The 22,908-nt window shown below is 33.4% G+C and overlaps 1 protein-coding gene across 7 annotated transcripts in view; it reads left to right on the plus strand.

Moving 5' to 3' along the window:
- The window catches only part of LOC119633193 (platelet-derived growth factor receptor alpha), a 100,716-nt gene that overhangs the window by 49,453 nt on the left and 28,355 nt on the right, over positions 1 to 22,908 (plus strand). For 6 of the 7 annotated variants that reach the window (XM_038026581.1, XM_038026580.1, XM_038026584.1 and 3 more), the window contains exon 1: positions 17,268 to 17,586. In XM_038026581.1, coding sequence (XP_037882509.1) covers positions 17,472 to 17,586 — 115 coding nt within the window. In that variant the 5' untranslated portion in view covers positions 17,268 to 17,471. Of the gene's footprint in view, positions 1 to 17,267; positions 17,587 to 22,908 lie in introns of those variants that run through there. The other variant, XM_038026578.1, reaches the window with a different exon arrangement.

Here is a 22,908-nt window from a genome sequence, read left to right on the forward strand (position 1 = left end):
ATGAAAACACAAGAAAAAAGATTCTCGGGAAGTTGTTTTCCACTTTAAACAAATTTGAAGTATTGATGATCCAAGAAAGAAAAGGTCATTTCAATCAGTCAGTTCATATTCGCTCGGACTTTTGGAATATCGCTTGCAAATTCTTGTTTTCAGCTGCTTATAGACATAGAACACCCTTGTAAACAACTTTTGCTTTTATCTTATAGCAAGCCCACATCTGTTGTAGGTGTCAGCTATTGATAAAGAGATCGGTTCCATTTTCATACTTGACCTGTCAAACTCAACCAAAGACTTTTTTTTGACTTTCTTAGCGCAAAGGTGATACATATCTACATACAATTTTCTTACTTCTTTTAAATTACGTTTCTGCAGCGTCTGCGCTTGCTTGAAGATTCAATCAACTTGTCAACAATTACAGTACGTGAGTTCCGAAGCGAGATGTCAGTTGTATTCTTACGATAGGTCTTAAGTTTGAAATGCAGTTTTTGCAGTGTAATTTGTATGAGAAAATTTTTGCGCTAATAATTTTCTTTAAGATTTTGTAAATTTTTTATTTTTAGTTATATTTTTTTTAAATTTTGTGTTCTGGTTTACTTTTGTTTGACGCATACTCATCAAATGTAGCGAAGATACGATCCGATGTGAAGAAAACGCAGTCTTTTATCGCAAACGAACCAACGGTTAATTAACTTCACGCCAGCCAAGCTCTCCAGTTCTAATACTATTGCAGTTAATAGACGGAGGTTAACTCGGACTTGCATTGTATGCATGACGTAACGAATATTTATTGGTTAACTATGGCATTTGCATAAAATAATTTGTTGTAACTGATACAATATCGTACAGCCTATCCCAAAACATTCTAAAAGCATGCACGCAATTCCAGTGTAATGTCAAGTTCTTGACATAAACAGAATTTCTAAATACATTAAAGTCTTCTAGTAAATTCGCAACTTGGATATTACTCTGCGTTATCAATTCATTACAAAACATGCTAGCAAAACTTATTACAACAAAAATAAAATCATGTCATAGTTCAGGTTATCATCAGTTAGTTAGGCATTTTTTGTATTACATAAAAGTATTTGGCAGAAATATCTTAGGTATAAATAAACGGTGTATGAATAATGCTCCAAGTGCGGTTAGACCGATAGGCTCGACGTTACTTAACATTACCGTAATGTGAAATGTTTCACATATTTTATGTAAGAGTATCTAGCAAAAATTATTTAATTTGAAACAAAGCCAAAAAAGAAAAAAAGAAAATGTTATGTTAATGGTGTTTCTAGTGTCAATCAATCGATGTGGGAGGGGAGAAATAAATCGCTAACTATACGTGTAATGAGTTTGACTCAATTACATTAGAAAATTAAATATTCTTTTAGGGACGAATCTTGAATATTCCCAAGCCTAACCCAGTTACACCCAAATAAAAATAATAAATATTTATTTATATTTGGTTACGACTGATAGAAACGCGTATGTATGTATGTTAGAATGTTAATTAGTTGAAGAAGTTGAAATTCATTATAAACTTTTTGTGCTATCAAAACCACTTATATATGAAACAGTCGTTGTTGGCATAACCTTTTTCTAATTGCGTCACTTCTTTAGCTAAGGTTAGCGGTCTTAACTTAACTTTTGTGAAACTGATTGCAACGACTTGTTAAAATCCGAGCAGAGATGACACTGTTCATAGTCAGCCGTTTTATCGGATCGAATGTGGAACGACTGGCTGACGGTGCCGAATACCGGAAGAGATTAGATTACATCCGGAGATAAAGGGAGAGTCGCTGGCAAAAAATCGAGCCGGGTCGTTTTTATACTAATTTTCATTACGCATTGTCTCGTAGATTGTGGTAGTTAATGCTCATTACGCTTTAAATCGCAGAACGTAATGCTAGCCCCAACATTAAGTCGCGAAAAAATAAGAATTTTTTGTATGTCTCTTCTCAAACGCCGCGTAAAAAATGCAAACGAATGTAAACGAATGAGGCAAATGCCCGGCCCGTTGTATAAGAAGTATATTGGAAATTTAATAACAAATTCCCGCCCGAATCAAATAGTGACAGAAGCAAAATCTAACCCTTCAGTTAAAACATTCATTTAAATAAAGCTAAGGTACAATTACACAAGTGGTGCGAATATAAAATAATCTTTGCGTAATGAAGTCTTATTGTCAAAGAATACTTAAAAAAAAGGTGAAGAGTATATTAAGCTAAAGTTCTGTTCAGATACGTCTTTTCTAATCAGGTTCCTCCAAGCGCAGACCGATAAAAACAAAACAAATATAACTTTTCCCCCAACACCCCAGCGAAATTTTGCAACCCTTACAATGGTTTATGAAGTCATCAAACCAATAATAGTATGTCTTACCTCTTTAAAGGATATAAAAGGTTTAACACATCAATATAATTGAGTTAACAGAGAAACAAGATTTTTTACCTTTCTGATCTCGTTTCCAAGAAGTTGTCCTTCCAAGCTCTTAAATAGATAATCAATCGAAATTTGGTCTCACTATAAACAAACTTTTCATAAATTTAGCGATCATCGAAAGCATTTCGTTGCAATAAACTTTTAATTGAAAAATTCAAATGAAATCGTTAAGGAGAAGAAACAATTACGTACAGAATCATATTAAAAGACATTAATATTAAATTTCCATTAGTCATATTTTTAAAGCAAAACAGAGAGCGTATTTACCAGTTAAAAAACCGGTTTTTTTTCTTTTTTTTTTTTTTTTGAGCCAACTATGAGTGACGTCATTTTAAACAATAAATTTTATAACTACACCTAATGCGTATAAAAAATTTCTATAAATTTTTTAATGAAAAGTAAATTAAAGAGACAGAGAGAGAGAGAGTAAAAGTAAAAAATTATATTAGAAATATAAGTTTAAAAGAGTCTGGTCACCCCTTTCCATTCAATCCCCTTTAAACTTGTTTTATTGGTTTGACAGCATTCTCTACTTCTTGCCGACTTCCGTTGCAGTGCTTGAGTACAATGCTATAATTATGTTAATTGTTAGTTGTCTGCTTCTAAAAGATTTTCAAATGAAATTTGTTCGCTATTAAAACTGATATAGAAAGAGAAATAGAAGGAAACAATATGCTTAAGTTTATAACTAGTATTTATTCTTTGCCTTATTCAAGTTTATATAATTTTCTTAACGAGCAACTTTGCAAATGTTTGCATGATTTGTGACAACCATTGCGAAACGTTATTGGCCTGTCATCTAACACATAGTAGACCCTGTTTCCTTTCATGCTTCCTTCCACCAACTGCCATGCTAAGCTAATATAAATTGGCATTTTGATTAATATCCTCGCATAGAATTGTTCGATCATTTCATGTGTGTCTGCACAAAATTACCAACGTCAACACCACCAACAGCAACAGCAACAGCAGCAGCACCCGCCGCCACCACCACCACCATCACTACCACTGACTGACTGACTGCTGTGTTGTAATGATAGTAAATTATAATTTTACACATTCGCAAGTGCACACAATTACTGATTAGCTATTACTAATGTGTGCGTTAAACGTTGTTAGAATCTTTGATGCGTTTTTATAATAACATACTCCTACACGCTCGCAGTTACATTCAATAAATATTATATGTAATTTTCAATATACTGAACATGTATATATATATATATATATATATAAGTTAAACAGACACTCTTTCTAGCCACGTTGTCAGGCATTGTTAGTTGAGTAATTGCTTTAGTATGTGTTTAGACTTTGCTTATGGTTTCTGTGTCGTTCAATACACTTATGTTTGCTTCTTTTACTTGTTTTACGTAACTTATTAACCCAAGCTTAACTCTACTCACCATTTTTTCTAGTAGCCGCCAGTGCTTTTAATGTTTCGCAGAAGCACTAAACATCACTCATCATATAAGTGATGACTCCTCGCTCTCAAATAATGCAAGGTTTATTTTGGTTTTGCTTCATTTTGTAATAAAAAATTATTATAATAAATATTTACTATGTGTTTATGAACAAACACAATTGACCATTCAATCAATACTTCAACAGCTGGTTTAATGTGACTCACATATATTCATAAATTTAAAGTCAATTATAAGTGCACATACATTTAAACATACAAAGTGAGAAGTTATGGTTAATTTGCTGCATTGTTGTTTAACATTGCGGGTAGGAAAAAGTTTCTGGCAACTTTTTCGAACACAATTGAATATTTATGACTTGAGTTGTTTTACGCAAAATAATATCCAAATCTAGCCCTTACCTTGTCTGCTTTTGTGCTTAATACGATACCTAAGATAAGGATAAGCAGTGATGGTGAAAAAAAGGGGAGCAAAATACACTCGCACTTAATTTTTTGGAAGTTTCCTTGGCACCTTTTTTTTATATGGGTTCGACAGTTTCCTCGCTGAAAGAACGGGACGTAATGAGTTATGACAGCGTTACCTATTCATGGTTCCATTTAATTGCAGCAACATTTTTCTTTCTGGTTGTTTTAGTTTTTATTTAAATATGGCTGCTGAGACTGGAACTAGGCGTGGAGGGTTGATCCCGATTGCTTAACGTTACTCAATTATAGACCGAACACTCATTACCTCGCACCGCACGTTAATCTTAGTTGAAGTAAGAGCTATAGTGCTAAGGACAAGCCGAATGATGGTCGCAATCGTTAGCTACTTGGCTATGCAGTAGCCCAGTTGGAATATTCTTCGAATCGAACAAGAAACGGTTGCCGCAAGAGGCGCTTTTTTTTGCAAAGAACTCAAGCTACTCACTGCTCTCAGGAATCATGTTCACTGAGAAAAGCTTAAATATATTATTTTCAGGTCGACTATTCAACACCTTATAGTAGTAGATACACCTTCTTTTTGAGAGCAATAAAAACTCATACAACGTGCGGATATAATATGAATCGCATCCGAAAGTGTATGTTTCATATAATGAAAATTTGTGTGCCAACGAAGGTACAGTGTTATTATTCTTGATTCTATTCTAAAAAATTATATTTTCATTTTTGCTAACGGGAGAATGTTTACCACAAATGCTACAAAGCTGCGCAAACAGACAAATGGGCAGACGAATAAGCGGACATGTTTAGGTACATTCCAAATTTGGACGTGGTCAAAAATTTATATACATTATAGGGTTTTTGAAGCTTGTTTCTTTGTGTTATAAAGATGTTGAAAAAACAATTAAATGTTGATACATTATAATGTTGAATAGGCGTCGTCAAATTTTCTCCAGTTTTTTCTCCAATCGCCCACACAAAACGTGTTCAAATTTTTGTACATTTTGTACAGGAATTTCCAATGTTTCTGCCAAAATCGATAGCTTCATTTTTGCCGCCAGGAGAATGTTTACAACAGACAGAGGGACATGCTTTAGAATTTCCTGCTGATTAAGAATATATATACTTTGTGGGGCCTCTGATGCTTCCTTCTGGGCATTGTAAAGTTTTTGACATAATGAATGTATCCCTCATCCTTCGGTAATGGGTATAATTAGAGTGGAGTGCAATCGCAGAAGAGTCAATCAAATCTTTGTCAAATTAAAAATTCTTCGGCCATACCTTGGCTAAATATATCCTTAAGATATCTACTTCTTCAATCTGCAATTGTGGACAAAATCTCGCGATTAAAGGTATACCTTGTGAATGCCAACACCGTTCCAACATTTGAAAACACGGTTTTGGAGAGTCTAACCCATTGAACATCTACTCTACTTTTTGAATCTCTTTTGTCTAAATAAATCAGAATAATCATGATACTAAATGTTCCGTGTTTTAGAACTAAGATCATTCTTGGTCATTAAAGGTTTTTGAACAAGAAAACATTGCATTAGGATGCAAATCATTATCGCACTACGAGCGAATAGCGTAAATGTAAAGCGAATATAGCCCAATTTAGGCTTCAAGGATTCTACGGTATGTATATATAGTAAATAAAATACCAGCAGGTAACTATTACATAATTTGCTTGCAAAGTTTTTATGTTCGCATTATTAATTCAATTTAAATAAACAAAATTAATAAAATTATTTATATCCCACTATATGGTATGCAAAGCAAATAAACTATTTAATGAGATCATATCTGGTAATCTGTTGTATACACAATAAACAGAAAAGTATTTGAGAACATTAAAATATTAGCGAGTAATGGCAAGGCGGTCTAATTTACAATTTATTTGTTAGAGCACCATAAATTAATTGAATAAATTTTATAAAAACACGACTTTTCCAAAATTTGGAAATTAAAATAAAAACAAGTAAAACTACATTAAGAGCAAAGAAATACTTACTTCCGGGGATAAAAGGTCACTGCATTGGTAAGAATCGCAAGAATTTATCGTAAGGCATTCGGCTACTATAGTGATCTCAAGATTAATGCGCCACAGTAATCATAAAGTCTTCCATTTCCGCCATCCAGAAGCGCATTTATTGGGGCCAGAGTACCTCATGTATTTTAGTTTCATAATTCCCATCTACCATTGCGCTTCACCATAAACAAATGTTTTACCTCAACCAAACGAGCGTCAATAAGCCCCATCGTCATCGCTCTGGTACCGTCACGTTGCGTGAAATTCGGCGATACCAAAAATCGACCAAATTGTTAATACGCAGGCTATCGCAGGTCTATGGTTTCAATCGGCGTCAATTAAAGGCTTATATGGTTGACCAATTCGTGCGCTATTCATGACAAACGCGTCACCATTAGGCCAAGGGACATCCATTTGGCAGGCCGTATTCGTGGTGAATATCCCTAAGTCTTCTCCTACGCCGTCATCCCATATTTTAATTTACTAGGTTTGCGACAAACTAATCCTAACTTTGTATACCAAAGGGCTACGTTACTAGGGGTTAATGTTACTAGATTACTACGTTCAAATGGAAAAGAAAAAGGATCGTATAATATATAATATAAAGCACATATAAACTTCCATTTATCTTTCGAGTAGCCAAAGAGACGAGAGACACGAGTTTTTTGAGAATCGACTGTTAAGATTTCGTATATCCGATAGGCGATAATCATGTCTCTTATTTGCTATATACATTAGTTTATGTTACATCAAATTGATGTGAAATTAACTAAAAATGCGTATATTTGTATAAGACAGTGTTATCAAGTAAAAAAACGCACGGGCGGCGAATTGCTTTCCACAAGATAATTTCGAAACGAGTAACGTTTGCAAAAACGTAGTGAACGTCACCAGAGATATTTCAAGCTTTGCCGTAATATGTTCCTAATTTATGCAGAATAGAAATATATTTTTTTATTTATTTTTCTCTCTTATTTTTTATTAAAATACGTTATTATTTTATGAATATACAGTGAAATAACTCAGCTTCATGTTACCTCAAATATAACTATAGAGCCGTAAGTAAAGAAACTTTTCAGTTTTTTGCTTTCTATTTTATGCTACTTTAATATTTTATGACTACCATCTCTACTTCACATGCGAAAATAATTGAAAGTAAAGTTTTTTAGAAACAATAGCTTTAAAAAAGTTCATTATCAATGCATGGAGCAGTAAAGTTATAATCAAACTCATTAAAACATATTCTAATTCCATACTCGCAATTAAGCTGTCGTCTTCTCCCGTAATACAAAACTAGGGAAGGAAAAAGGTTGCTTGAAAAAAGGGAAAGAACAACGAAATTAGAAATAATTTTGCTTACTTTAATACCTCTATTTACCTTCAATTCATGACGATGTAACAACAACAATTAAAGCATTGAAGACTTAATTGTTAAAAAAAAGAAAATACGTTCCATTCTCAATAATTTGGTTAAAGTTAGTGCGCTTCCTTTCCAAATCATTGATCTGCTTTATCGCAAAGTTATTCACATTGCTCTAGGCTTGAAGATTGTCAGTCAGTCTCTTACGGGGTTTGCTTTAAATCGTCAAAAAGCTGTACTCCTATTCTCGATCTTTGTAACTCTGCGGCACGACCGCCTGGATATAGCCTGACAGGGCGGTTACCTTTTAGACATGTTGACGCTTCTTGCTCCTTTGTTCAATGTGCTATAAGTAATGCCACGTAAATGGTCCATATAACTTTATAGATTGCCAGGGATCCAGTGAGATCGCTGCACTTGATGCTTTCTGAGTTTCCGATGCGCTTTGAATGGCTGTCAGTAATCAATCATAATGCCCAATCATAGTCAAGATACTACGATATTATATCGATTTTCAAAATAGCAAACTGTTCGAAACTTTCGAGCCTTCTCAGATTTTCTTTTCACTATTTCACTCATTTTAGCTGGTTTTCTCAACGGATTTTTGTCATTTTTATACTTGACCTTGTAAAGTTTCAGTTTTTTGCCCACTTTTCTATATAACAACTAGCCGTATTAAACTTATCTTTTTGTAATTATTCTTCCCTTAGTCATTTCAAACGAATCACTAGAACTGAGTTGTTATTTTTAGTACCACTTATAATACATGCGAAATTATTTGGAGCCAACGATTCAACTTTCCTTGCCTTGACGACATCATTCCGGAACTATGGCGGCATCAACTTTTATGACGACTTCCTCAGAGATAAAGAGCTGTTGATGTAGAGTTTCAAGCTTAATTTTAAACTTTTTCTTTCGTACTGGTATAACCTTGTGCCAGTTAAAAGTGGGGTTTTTTTAACCTCGGTGTGTATTTATTTTTTCAAAATGCATTTGTAACGTCGACAGGGAAGTTTCAGATACCCTAAAAGATATACCCAATTTTAATGAGCCTCAAATTCGGAATCGATTTAAACGCGGCTATCTGTCCGTTTGCTTGCCCGTCCACTTGTGTGTTGTCTGCGGAGAATATTCTCTTGTTCGCAAAATCTATCTATCGACTTCAGACTTGGTAGAAGTTTCTGCCTGCAAGTTGGTATTAAAAATGCCCTAAATTGTCCGAAGAACGCGCCCGGAGTACAATATAAGTCTAGACTATCTCCGGGAACTCCAACTATAAAAATTCATGGATGATCTTGTAATAGCTTTAGAAAAATGGAAAAAATTGACTTGCCCCCCCAAATGTTAGGATGTAGGATTTAGGATTTTAAGTTTTTGGTTTTTTTTTTTTTTAAGAAGAAGATGACTGTTACAAAAGAATATAATTTCCTGCTTGTTATAAATTCAAAATAAAATAAACAAGTTGTTTTCAGATTTTTTACAAACAAAATAGAGGCAAGACAACCTTCGTTTTCTTTTCCATTGCATTACATTTGCAGATCACAACTTTATTTGTAAAACTTAACTTAGAATCTAGTGGGTTTCGAGGTATTTTTCGAAAACTTGATTTAGAAATAGGTAAGTAGACTATAGTGGGCCAAGGCCTATCATTAAATACCACACGTCGCTCTGCAGTTATTCATATGACGAGCCTTCAAAATAAGACGTTAAGTGGCCCCATTCGATCTATTTTCTTTAGGCCAAAACAAGTCAATGTACCAAATGTTATCAAAATAACTCAAAACTTGTAACCTATAGATCGAACACAAGAACTAAGACGGACAGAGAGACAGGCAGATTGAAATCCATGTGGAAAGTGATTCTGACTTGACCATCTCAAGTCCCTCCGGGTAAGCGCACAAACATAATACACCCTTGTGCCACAGCTAGCGTAGACTATGAAGATAAGCGTCGGTTTGAAATTTTGTTTGTTGTTTTGAATCTTTTCTTGAAGACGCACTTAGATCCACGTATCGTCAAAATTGAATAACATTGTTTCGAAGAGTCTTCAAATTACAATTTTGAGGAAATTGTCATTTTATCTCCCTAAAAATTCATGTGTCATGTCTCGCGTCATCACTTTTTATTAAAATATTGGAAAAGGTCAATTTGATAAAAAGAGAAAATCACTGGATCATATGAAACCTTAACTGCATCATTGTCATCCATTGTCAGCATCCACAGAAGTGCACAATCACCAAAATTTATATGAGAAAAGATCCTTTTTTATATGCTATGTATGTATAGAGATATGATTGTCAAGTTGTACAATTACCGATGCACAATATAATTTCAAATATGTACGATCCGACACACTGTGTATACACCTCCTCTTCTTTGGTTGTGAAAAAATTTAGCTCAAAACAAATTATAGCATCTTCCATATGCTGTGCTATAACGCCCCTAGTAAGCAAACTGCGTTTTACCCTCTTCTATAACTAGCAGTAAGTATATAATGTTCGTTTTGTAAAGCGGAAATGAAATATAAAATTATTGTACGAGTACGCATACAAACAATACCGACAACCTCTATGAAAGCGTTGCGCAAAATGAAAATTACGATAGAAATCAGGGACTAACATTTGAATAAGAAGAAGACTTTTGCTAAATTGAGTGGTATGGCGTCTCTTACGCAATTACATTTCTTGCCATGTGGATAATAATATGCGAACGCTTGTAACGTAATTGCAGCGCCTAAAGAAGATATTTATGGTATTTTCATCTTAACGAACCCCGCATAATTTCATTCATTCAATAACCAGGCATTGTTGATTTATAAATTTTTGATAAACGCGAATATTTTATTTAGTTTCAAGTAGTTTTTTGTGCTGATTGATATAAAGATAATCATGAAAGATAAACATGAAAAGAAGTATACATTTCCTTATGGCATTAACTTGGATGGCTTCAGTAGCACTGAAACTTTTCAATTTTTCACAAATACATTACATCAGAGAAGTATAGTAAAGTTTAAGAAAGAAAAACATTCCATTAAGAGTTTTTCTTTTCTGCTTCAAAATAATTGAATTAAAGTACAAATATAACAAAGGTTCCTGTTATACTTTAGTTGTCTCGTTGTCCATGTGTTAGGACATCCATCAAAGAAATGGCGTCCACTTCTTATTACGTTACGTTCTATATTATATTATACAGATGAGTTCGCTTCTTTTTTAACCTTTATGACTTGGTCTTCAATATGTTTCTTTATATGTCATATAATTGCTCTAAGTGGCTTTTTCATAAATGTTTAACGGGCTTCATGCGTTTATTTATTATGACAAGCAATCGCTTTGATATTTATCTGATGTATGCTTGAATATAAATTTGCAAGTGTGGGTGTCTCGTCTTTTTAAATCTAGTCTTAATGTTTTGCTGCATCTAGGTCACACTGTCAAAATATACTAATTTGGTTGAAATAAAATTGCGTGGTTTTCATAAGCGATCAACTGCTTTTCAATCATTTTCAAGTAACTCGCAATCATATTTTGAATGATTTATTGTCAACAAAAATAAAATAAAAAAGAAAAACCTGAATCATAAATAATCCATACATTTGCGTATAGTGTTGTAAGGTAAAAGCAAATGCTCGCAACTTCCCGTTGAACAAAATCGAAAAGAGAATAAACTAATCGTTTGAATATAATTTTGAATTTTGTATAAAGTGCGTTGTCTCTTGCAAGGCTGAAATTAGATACGAATCCGATGCATAGCAAAATTGTGTTTTTTTATTTTTTTTATTTAAATTTGCATCGGCTACTCCCTGTGTCGCAGAACCCCGTTATCTTTCGATTTTCTTTATCTACCATTAACTCCCAATCAATAGACGTAGAAGGTGGTCTTAATAAAAAACAAATATAGGAATACGACGTATTTAGTATTAGAAGGAAAAAAAAAAAAATAATAATTTTAAATCATATAATGGTCCTATCTAGCTCCATCTAGGAGTTGGTGAAGAAAATACGACGTCGACATATAGTCGATGGACGAGTGAAAGATTTAATGGAATTCGAAAATTCCTTTTTTAGTTCTAAATATATGCTTAATAACGTTTTCGGATACCCTTTTATACTGTATACGGTTTGCGGTACAAAAATATATTAAGTGCATGCTACAATCATGTTCTACATCGTCTGTCCGTCTGTCTGTCCGTCTTATTTTATTTCGTTCGATGAAGTGTTTTGGTGTGTTTGGTGTAGAAAATGGTTCGTAAATTCCATGACTTATGGCTGTAGGAGGTCTGGGAAAATCTTCCCTCAATTGAATAACGCTTACTACTTACATAAACGCCATCTATTTTCCAGTTTTGCATAACCGTAAAATTTTTTCAGAAGTTTCTAAATACATTTATCTTCTTTAATACTCTGATGACTGGTCAGGCCTTAGCTATTTTCTTCAGTCTGAGTTTTTATTCGCTACTGGAAATCCCAAATTTGCGTTAATTGTGATAGATACATTAGATTGCCAAATGAGCCAAGAGAATCATTTGCCATGCCCACAATTGTCAAAAAAAACCGACAGTTGATACATATATAATGAACAAGTCTAAAGGCTGTGAAAATATATAATGTCAATCGATTTCCTCTCTCAAGATAGCAATTAACTAGATAGTCTTTCATATAGAATCTACTCCAAATTTTTGATTAAATGTAAAACATTCTCATATGTTTTTATACCCATCACCGAAGTATGTACATTTAAACATGCCCGTCTATCCAGTTGTCCCTTGGTGCGTCTGTATGATGTCTTTTGTGAATATTCCCGTGGCCGCCAAAATAAGACTATCCCCTTCAAATTTGACAGAAAGATTGGAAGGTCTTGCACTCAGGTTGGTATTCAAAATGAGCCAGATCGGTCGAAAAACAGGCACAGCACCTAAACTGAGAACACCTTTGTTTTTCAAAAGGAATGAGATTTTGTTATTTTGCTCATTACTCATAAACTGTAGCATATCAATGTACAAAAAATTGAACGCCTATTCTTTGAAAGATATTATATTGTATCAAAATTTCGTGTTTTTTTCAATAACTTTATAAGGCGCAGAAGCATGCTTCAAAAACTCCTTAAAGTACATAAATTCGTGGCCAGTTTCAAATTCGGAACCTATTGAAGCATCCATCTGCCCGTCTTTCCAACTATGCAGCATCTGTGGTGAAACTTCTCCCATTTGCAAAAACGATCAAAGAACAGGCCTACAAAAACTGTCAGCACATTTCGCTTGTTACTCACAAAGCACAACACATACACAAATGTCCATTTTTATTCTGGAAATAGAAAAAATTGACCGCGCCCATTTAACATAACAGCGCATGAAAGCTGAATTCTTTTTGTTTTAATTTAGTCTTTTTTAGGATAAACGTGATGGGTATAAAAAAGTCTGTGACTGCCGAATACAATTTTCTTACTTGCTGTTATTAACATCGAAATGTAAATAAATTAATTCTCGGTGGCGCTAAAAAAATATAGGGATCGTATTACCTTTTTGTTAAAAGATTACGCAACGTAATAAAAACAAAAACTTACATATACTTGATAGTGAAATGCCCTCCGAAACGCAACTCTAAACTGTGCAGCAATATGAAATTCGAGTTTACGTGTGAATCATCATGATTAAGCTATCATAGTTATCGTTGAACGAGCTAAGGACGTATTAAATAATTCCAGCATTTTGTTTGCAGCCAAACAAACATTACGTTGTATAACACGTCGGACGCAACAACACTGTTGACAGACGCGTATGATTTCTGGACAATACCAGCGTTCAGTCACGAGACATACCTCATGATGTGTTAAAATACATACACTTCTGACCATCACTAGATGACAAAGTGCAGTCTGTTTGTTTCAATTTTCAAAATTCAGGAAAATTAAAAAAAAGCCGGAAAGCATGAAAAATATGTTCGTTAACTAAGATACGAGCTACTTCTGTGTTCGGCGCAAGCCAAGTGTATATCTATCACCTTATTTATATATACTACGTCTAAGATTACTATTACGTTCTCATTTCCAGTAAATTTATTTAAGATGTAAACATCTTAGTAATTACGCGACATAAGTATTCACCGGTTTTTTTTTTTCTTTCATGAGAAAACTCGCGGACATAAAATGTCTTCTTTTTCGCCTGTGAAATTAAGAATAATAAATACTTGAAATATTTTCGTGACAGCTTCAATTAAAATAAATTTGCATTAATTTTTTAAGTGTACTTTTGGAAATCAGCAGAACCAGAGCCAAACATATAACACACCGCCATAAAAAGTTCATTGAAATTTATGTCTTTGACTAAATGGCTTTCTGAAAAATGAAAAATACAAAAAAAAATTAAAATTAAAAAATGCATAAACTAATACATAAACATAAAGTCACGTTCGTCACAGGAAGTTCAGACAAATGTGTTTACTAACCCAAGCGAAATTTCATTACACTATAAATATATGAAGTGATTTAGTTTCAATAACTCGCGTAATTGTTATTTAAGACGATTGAAATGTTCAAAGGCGAAATTACCAAAACAGCCCGAAGATATTACCAGGAGGAAGTTTATCTTCAATAAGGGTGCGGTCAATAGGCCGGTCAAACCCATGTTCGCCGCTTCCCTTAGTTAATATTGAAAACAAAATGTGAATTGGCAAAAGTCCCAAGTTAGCAGTAAAATCAATGCGGAAAGTATAGATCACTTTTCCGGGTGTTCAGTAAGGCCAACGCCATGACGAAATTGTCATCTTATTTCGTAACTTGCTAATGGCAATGCAATACGTCAATGGCAATTCGTTTGAAATTATTAGAAAAAGAAAAGTTTCCCCGCTGTGTTGTTTCCAAAACAACACACGCTACTTAATTATTTGCGATAGTAATTGAGACAAATTGTTTTAATTGAGATAAAGAAAATCTTTAAGATGCTGGCGAAACAAAGCTAACACATAGAAAAAAAATGGTTTACGAACAAGGAGAAAACTTGTAATTGCTTCGCGGCGCAACTTAAAGACAAATCGTCTCAGATAAATATACGAAAATCGCGGTCTGGAATTAATGGATGATCTATGTATAGACCTAATAGTCATGTTAACCTGGTGATGCATGCGCACTCTACGACTTCTTAGATTCTAAAAAACATGGCTACAACTATTCAGAGCCACTCAACGATCGCAATTATTTCATTTTTATCTTACGAAGTCTTCATTTCATATCACTCAGCTCTGCAATGGAATGGCAAAATTTTATGCTTGCATGCGATCATAATTAATTCTAATAAGTAATTCTGACATTTTTGGTCCAAGCAAATTAATTTCATTGAAATAAAAATATTGAAAAGTAAATCGAAAATTGTCGTACAAAAAACTGTAAGAGAATACATTTTTTAAACTACTAAAATTAAATTAATCGTTATTAAAACATTCAATGCAATTCGATAATGTAGCCTCTACAGCAAGCAATGCCAGACAGTGTTAGGTGTACAAATAAATTATATGTGTTGCAGTTGGTTAGTTGATTGGTTAAAAATCTTCTAAAGTCTAGCAAAAGTGTTCCATGTCAAGGCTATCAAACTCAGCTTAACCCAAGCTTAATGAGACGCTTGAAAAATATGATCTCTTTATATCAAGTAGTAAATATAGCATAGAATTATTTGAGAGTGGAGAGCAAGTGAAGTTAGGAACATTACAAGCAAAAAAAGATCTTCTACGGCGATCCGCATGCAATAGAAGCAACCAAGGAAATGAACTTCAACTAGGGTTGTGCACTTCCTTTGCACGCCTACGCCTGGCTCCCTCTGATTCTGACCACGTCACAAAAGTTGAAGATTTGCTCGATAGCTATGTGGTGCAGAAATGACTCACAGGTTATTTTGACTCGAAACTGCGAAGTTTCGGCCGCGAAGATCTTATCGTAAGCTATCTGATAAGAGGCAAAGTACCATAAATAGTAATGGTATATACAGCCATCAGGCCAGCGATCAACAGAGGTTAAAAAAAGTGTGAAAATGGCCCGTTGCCTCGTTACGAAGTGTTAGCCGCATTCGTAAACTACTCGACAAGGGACAAACGAGCACAGTTAGTAATAGTTATCCTAGACTAGATAAAAACCGCGGTTACCAAGCCAATGTTCGCGAGTTCAAATCTCAAGTGCGGTACAGTTTTCTTGGCCGTGAGTGTTCACTTAGCAAAAGTACAAAGCTTACCGATTAGGCACACACCCATTAGCCTACGGCCACCACCTTCCTGTTTCTTTCTCTTTTCCCTCTTTCTACTAACAGCCAACTGCCTTAGACGAATAAGACACATCCCCTGAGTGCTTGGTTATATTAAAAAAAATGTTGAATATTTAGGTTATGAAAATTTGTATTTAAATTTGAGTTTTATTAAAAAAATGCAGAGAATGTATTTCTATTGCATATGATACGTGGAAAAGAAATTTCAAATCTCTTTCAAATGAGCTTAACTAACCTTAAGCAAATTTCACATTAATGCATTAAGTTTTCATCGCGCCATCAGCTGATTCCAAATGTGCAGCCATGAGGTCAAAGACGATTGCAATGCTAAAGCGAATCTCAGCGGCATCGCGATTATTACATACGTTCACTATTGAAAATGATAAACTATTTAGCGGTAGATATTTCGGCTTCTTACAAACGGTTAGCTTTAGAATCAACTCACGCCAAGATTAACGGCTATAAAACAGTGAATAAATTGCTTATCCTGCAGAGACTGCAGGCAAAAGTCATAAATTAACTAAAAGTTCAAAAACTTTTAATTTAATGTTATTATGATTATTAATATTAATTGCAAATAACAATATATTGACAACGCGAATGTGTTTATATCGCAATGCGTATTCTAATTGATTTACCGACTGTAATAAATAAATTTATTCATTTTTAATTAATATTTCGTTGACTTTTTTATTTATATTCATTTATTCTTCTTTTCCCTCTTCTCCTTCTTCTCGTTATAGATAAATTTTTTAAAGTAAACAAATATTATATAAAAAATAAATTTAATAATGATATTGTTTTTTTATTATTATTATTATTAACCTCAACGTTACAAGAGCACCACCACCAACAGAAAAGCATAGCTACTGGTACGACAATTGCTGCTACCATCATAATACGGCTCTTAAATACTTATTGTTTTTATCCTACAATTATAAAAAAAAAATTTAACAAAAACAAAAAAAAATTGATAAAATATATTTTATATATATATACATATAAAAAGAAAATGGAAAAAAAACAAAATTTTTTTAATCTTCAGAAGAGAAAACTAAAGCATGTTTAAAATAACGAAAACATATATCAACAGTAAAAGAGAACAACAACAACAACAACAACAACAACAACAACATCACAACAACACTAAATGAAATTTCTTTTGTTTTCTTAAATGATTGAAATGCATACTAAAATAGTTTTAAAATGAAACTCAAACGATAAAGACTGAATTAAAAAATTTAATGCTGACAGTGTGTGCAAAACATGTTTTTTTTTTATTAAATTAATTTTAATGAGATTAAATCATTAAAAAAAATATAAATATTTAGTTAAAGTGAATTTTTAAGACATTTAAATATAATAAGAAAATTTTTAAAAAATATTTTCTTATAAATATCTTTTTTAATAACAACACATCTTTGTTTTCAGTGCTGTAAAACTTTATGGCTGATAAGTTAATACAGAAAAAAAAAAAATAGATAAACAGGAAAATAAAAATTTTTTAATTTTAAGTGATAAATATTTATGAAGTTTCATATAACACTCTATATATATCATGGATTTACCATCCTCAATATTGACTGCTGCATATAGTAGGCGGAGTTATTGTTTACATACCTTACTGTTATTAGGATTATGGATTTCAAATGCCAACATTGGATGCACAGGCCGTAAGTAACCGAACATTTGTTTCATTTAAATTAAATTTTCATTTCGTGTTCATAGTCTTTCAAGAAAAGACATACATAAGTATGTATTAAATTGAGTAAATTTTAATTTTGATATCGTCAAGCGGCAACGCCCGTTTATTTGTGGGTTATATTTTGATTTATAGCAAATCACCAAGAAATTTATTTTTCGAAATAATTTTTTTAATATTTTTTCAAATTATATGCCTCGAGGTAGACACGTAAATATCAAATGATAGTTTTGAAAGACTTGTACTTACCGTAATGTTAAATGATTGACTAAAACTCTTAACTTTAGGTTGAAATCAAGTGTAAAAGCTTATAATGGGACCTGGCTCCCCCCCAGCAAATATCCCACGACGCACGAAGTAATCGATCAATCTTCAATAGCATTCATCTCGGGCCGAAACGTGCCGGTGTATCAAATTTCGTCAATATATGGCGAAAATTGCGACCTGTACATTGAAAACACGAAAACCAAATGCGCTGTGGAAGGATGGACAGACAAGTTTAGATAGATTCAGAAACTGCCTTTGAATCGATCGGTACAGTAAAAGTTGTACTTATTTCAAGTCCCTCTTAGTACTGCATACGTCGGCACAGACTTAATATCTACTTGTGTCACAAGTAGTATAAGGTATGAAGAATGGAAATGCGTTATAAAGTAACCATACTGCAAAATCATACTGCAATTGCGTAAAGATTCAACAAGTGTTATTAGACAAATCAGTTTTTAAAGCATCGATCCTAGGAAAGCTGATGCTAGTGATGAAGAACTTAATTATTATCTCCTAGATAGTCTTTTGCGTAAAACGACAATTAAAAACTTTCATATTTTCCATCGCCTGAAGCCATCTATACCCCATTGCATGAACAGATCAGATCCTCATTAAAAGTGAAAGTTAAATTCTGAAACTCTTTGAAAAATCTTTGCTTTTTGTTGATTTGTGATCCACATGTATGAGGCGACCACGATGATCCTGAATTCGGTTTTAGCTTCTAAGCTCTTTAACTAACGGAGAAGCAATTTAACTGAATTAGCGGTAAAAGTAATTCTAAAACTTTTCAGGAGGAGTTACGGGTTCATATCTTGATTTTCGTCCATTCCCGACACAAGAAATTATTTTATAACAAACATTTCCAAGCGAAAAGGCCATCGTCTGTTTTGAAGGGCTCTCCGATTATTGTTCTAACAATGAAGCAAAAGAACTAGAATGACGTTTGCCAAATTTATAAAGCTTAAGGGGTAAGGCCCTTTCATTAGAACAACATTGTCTGGAGAAATGTGTAGGATATTTTCGATAAGTTAACTGAAAGGATTTTGTTTATAACAATTAAGTAAATTATATTCGATCGTAACCGAATCTTTATACCCACGTTACACCCATATTCTAAAGAAGACAAGAAAAGCAAAACAATTTTCATGCTCTATAATAAGGAGTGGACGCAGCTAATTTTTTATGTTCTCAAAGTAAAAGTTTTTTGTCGCGTACGCTTGTGGGCATTGCATGGGTGTTCTATGAGTGGTTTAGGGTCAAATTTGTTGATGCAAATCTTCTTTCTTCTTGCACATCTTCTTTTTCGCCAACGGGAGAATTTTTACCACAAATACTACACAGTTGCGTATACCGACAGGTGAACAGACGGACAGGCGGACTTGTTTAGGTGCATTCCAAATTTGGTATAATTTATTTTTTTGTATACTTTATACGCGTTGTAAACGATTTAGGATTTGATGCTGATCAAGAATATACATACTTTGTGAGGTCTCTGATGCTTCCTTCTGGGCATTGCAAACGTTTTGACAAAACGAATATATCCCTCATCCTCCAATGATGAATATAAAAAAGTGCCTTCGGAAAGGGTCAAAAATTGATTGAATTGAATATGATATTCAATCATATACTCGAAAAGAAGGAAAAGCAAAAGGGATTCGACTAATTCAACACGTTAAAGATATAACCCAGGCTAATGGACCTTGATACGTATACGTCAACAAACTTTTTAAAGTCTAAGGTGTAGCAGCGGCATAACATTACTTGTGCAGAGCTCAACATGGGTCAAGGTTCTTTTTTACTAAATGATTTGATAGCCAACAAAAGGAGATATCTTTGCAGCAGCAGTATCGTTGACTTAAAATAAACTACCCCGCTAACTAGCATTATTCGCGATAAAGACTGCTTTTCTATTTTGCTTGGGAAGGGATAGAGCAGTAGACATTTGTTTGGGAGGAGAGAGCATTAGACTATGAGAGGTCAACAATCGCCGTGAACGGCGGTATCACAGAGACAATGGCAAGAGACTGAAATGAAATAGGTGGAGAAAGATGCTGGACCACGCTACGTTCCAAATTTTTTCGAACTAGAAACGAAGCATAGCGATCTAGGTAAACATCATCTTGCATCTCCCAAATTTATTAAGCAATGTTGAGAGTTCTTCTTTCATTTGGAAATACTTCATAATCTGTAGAAATCCCTAACACTTGAAACCCTGATCCCGCCTGTCACACCAATAAATTTGAATGGGTCATATAGCGCACATATGTGCAATTAAAAACACGCACCTATTTCAGGAAAACATGCGAACAACAAACAATCCATCTCAATAATAAAATAAAAACAACATGAAGGAAGAAATAGAGATCGTGCACGGAATAGTATCAGTAAAGAGAAAAACAAAGCAATACCCAGATATATGTGCACTGTTATGAGTTTCATTAAACAGATATACAAGTGTGCACAATTAAATGCAGATAACAGCCAAGTGAAAGAATGAAAGCAATGATATCGTGAGTAGAAAAAATTAAGAACCTTTAGGATCAAAGTTAACAAACAAAATACAGCTAACTTTCAAAACACTATGAAGATTTAACGATATTATACAAAAGCCAATTCGCTAAAACTAAGCAAAAGATCTGTAGGGGTAAAGTTTACAGAGTAAGGTGAACAAACGGAGTGAACTCATTAACACTTTAACCGCATACAGAGTAAAGAGAAGGCATCGCAGGTAATAAAAAAGAATCAAAATTCAAATTAAAAACGTTGGACGAGAAAAGAACTTAAAGACAGATAACGGAATAGAAAAAAAAAAAAAAAAAAAGAACTGAGTATCTAGCTGTAGTATATAGGAAAATTTCGCGCATTGGTAAATTAAGCAATTAAACGATGAAAACGAAAATCATCAAAACTCCTTAGCGTCACACAAATACAAAGTTTTCAAAGATCTTTGGCCAAACACACTAGAATTTTCAATTCATTTTAGCATCCAGCAAAGTTCATGACCAAACTCGACGAGGCTGTTTAGCTTTTTAAATGGGACTACTTGTGGAATACCTAAAAGAAGAGGCCGACGTGAATGTTTTTCTTAATTATTTCCGTTCAATGAGTTTTTGATAACTGTGGAAATATCATTTGTTAAATTTTAAAGAGTTAACTAACTAAAATCAAGCTGAACTTTGTTACGTAATACATAATACATAATACATTACATAAATATTGATTTTTATTTGTATCTCTTCGTATCTTTATACGTTCCAAACATTGACATGTCTAATATTGCTAGTAATGAATTCGCGCTTGAAACCGCCTTTTCTGCTAATAAATATTACGCGGTTTTGGAAAATAACTTACTCACATGTGGCTTCATGTGTTCCAAATCATATACGTAGACTTTGACGCGCACTTCATGCGTTTACAGAATCCTTCATGGTATTCCATAAAATTTGACTTTTTTCTTTTTTAATTTTACATTCTCAATATAGCAACGAATTATGCGACTCGTTCAAAAATGCGTTCCTCAAAATTGTCTTATGAAAATGTACAAGTTATGTACAATGTTAAGCAAAGTATTTTTGAATATTTAAAGGATAATATAAGAGGACTATAGATATTCAAGTAACGACTTTTCGAAATTAGGTGTTGTATGGGTAGTGAAAAATTGGCCGATCCAACAGCATTCTTGTTTGGATCAAAACACTTCTTTATACTAAACTTCATCAAAATGTTTCAAAATTGGCAGTCTATAGAGTAAACGTAAGAGAACAAGGTGGACAAACGGGCAGATTAGCTTAAATCGATTGAAAAAGAGGTTTTGAATTGAAATGTAATCTTGTCTCAAGTCCTTCATCCAAGCAAGCTTAATATCCCTTTACATCACAAGTGGCTTAAGGAGCACAGTTAATGGAAATATCATAAAGCAAGGAGCTCTCTTTTACAACTAGACAACTACCAACCAATTTAGTTGCTTTTTATTTAAACGCGACACGGACGAACGTGCCACTATATATACCGTTTCGAAAATTTGATGAATTTTTTATTCTTTATGTATTCTTTACATCTATGCATCGATACATTAAGCGTAGCACAGGAAAGCGCACGTATTGATTGCAACAAAACGTCGGAAGTGTTAGGGAATAGATGTCTTCTTAGATGTTTTTTAATTGTAGCCGAAGGATTAGTCGATTCAGTTCACTTTTAAGCTTAACCTAACAAAAATTAATACAAGAGATTTGTAATTAAATATGCATTGTATTTATATTCAAAAAAATGTTTTCAAAGTCGTAATTGTGAATTCAATAAATGCATAGACTGGCCTACTGCCCGTTGGATGGTCAAAACATCTTAAACTTAATTTACGTATTTCCTAATGATTTCACCATTTTTTAGTTTTTTCTCCGTTCAAGGGTATGCTTTTCATGATAACTCCTTACTTGTCAGGGTTTAAAAAATGCACCTATGTGATCCAAATTCCCCACTGTTAATTTTTTTTGTTAAATTGCTACAATGGCCCAATTTTCATCGTAAAATATTAAAAATTAAACGTCTTTCTGAAAGCCTTAGTCTTTATTAGAAATCCTCTATGCATTGGCCCATATGGGTTAAATTTAATCCACTTCATTTTTATGTCAAATAACTATCGTGAACAAATTTTCATCCTGAAATGTAACAAACAGGCCTTTTTGGCATATAAATGTTTTACATTTGCTGAGAATTTTTATACGCGGCGGTACCAAAAAAATAGGACTACGTGGTCCAAAGGTTAATTTCTTTTTCAATTTATTCTTTTATATACATATTATATATATTCTTTATCAATTTACCATTATTAACCAATTTTCACCATGAAATATTCAAAATTATATCTTTTTACCATATAAAGTTGCAGTTTTCATAGGGGCGGTTATGTGAAAGGGAGCTCAAAACATTGCTCTAGCCAAACCAAATTTTTAATACGATCTTGTAACACTGCAGTTCTATTATTTAGCGAATAATGTCGAAAAATATAGCGAGTGGTATAAAACGTAGA

The sequence above is a fragment of the Glossina fuscipes genome, unplaced genomic scaffold (genome assembly GCF_014805625.2).
Source record: "Glossina fuscipes isolate IAEA_lab_2018 unplaced genomic scaffold, Yale_Gfus_2 2, whole genome shotgun sequence".
Classification (NCBI taxonomy): domain Eukaryota; kingdom Metazoa; phylum Arthropoda; class Insecta; order Diptera; family Glossinidae; genus Glossina; species Glossina fuscipes.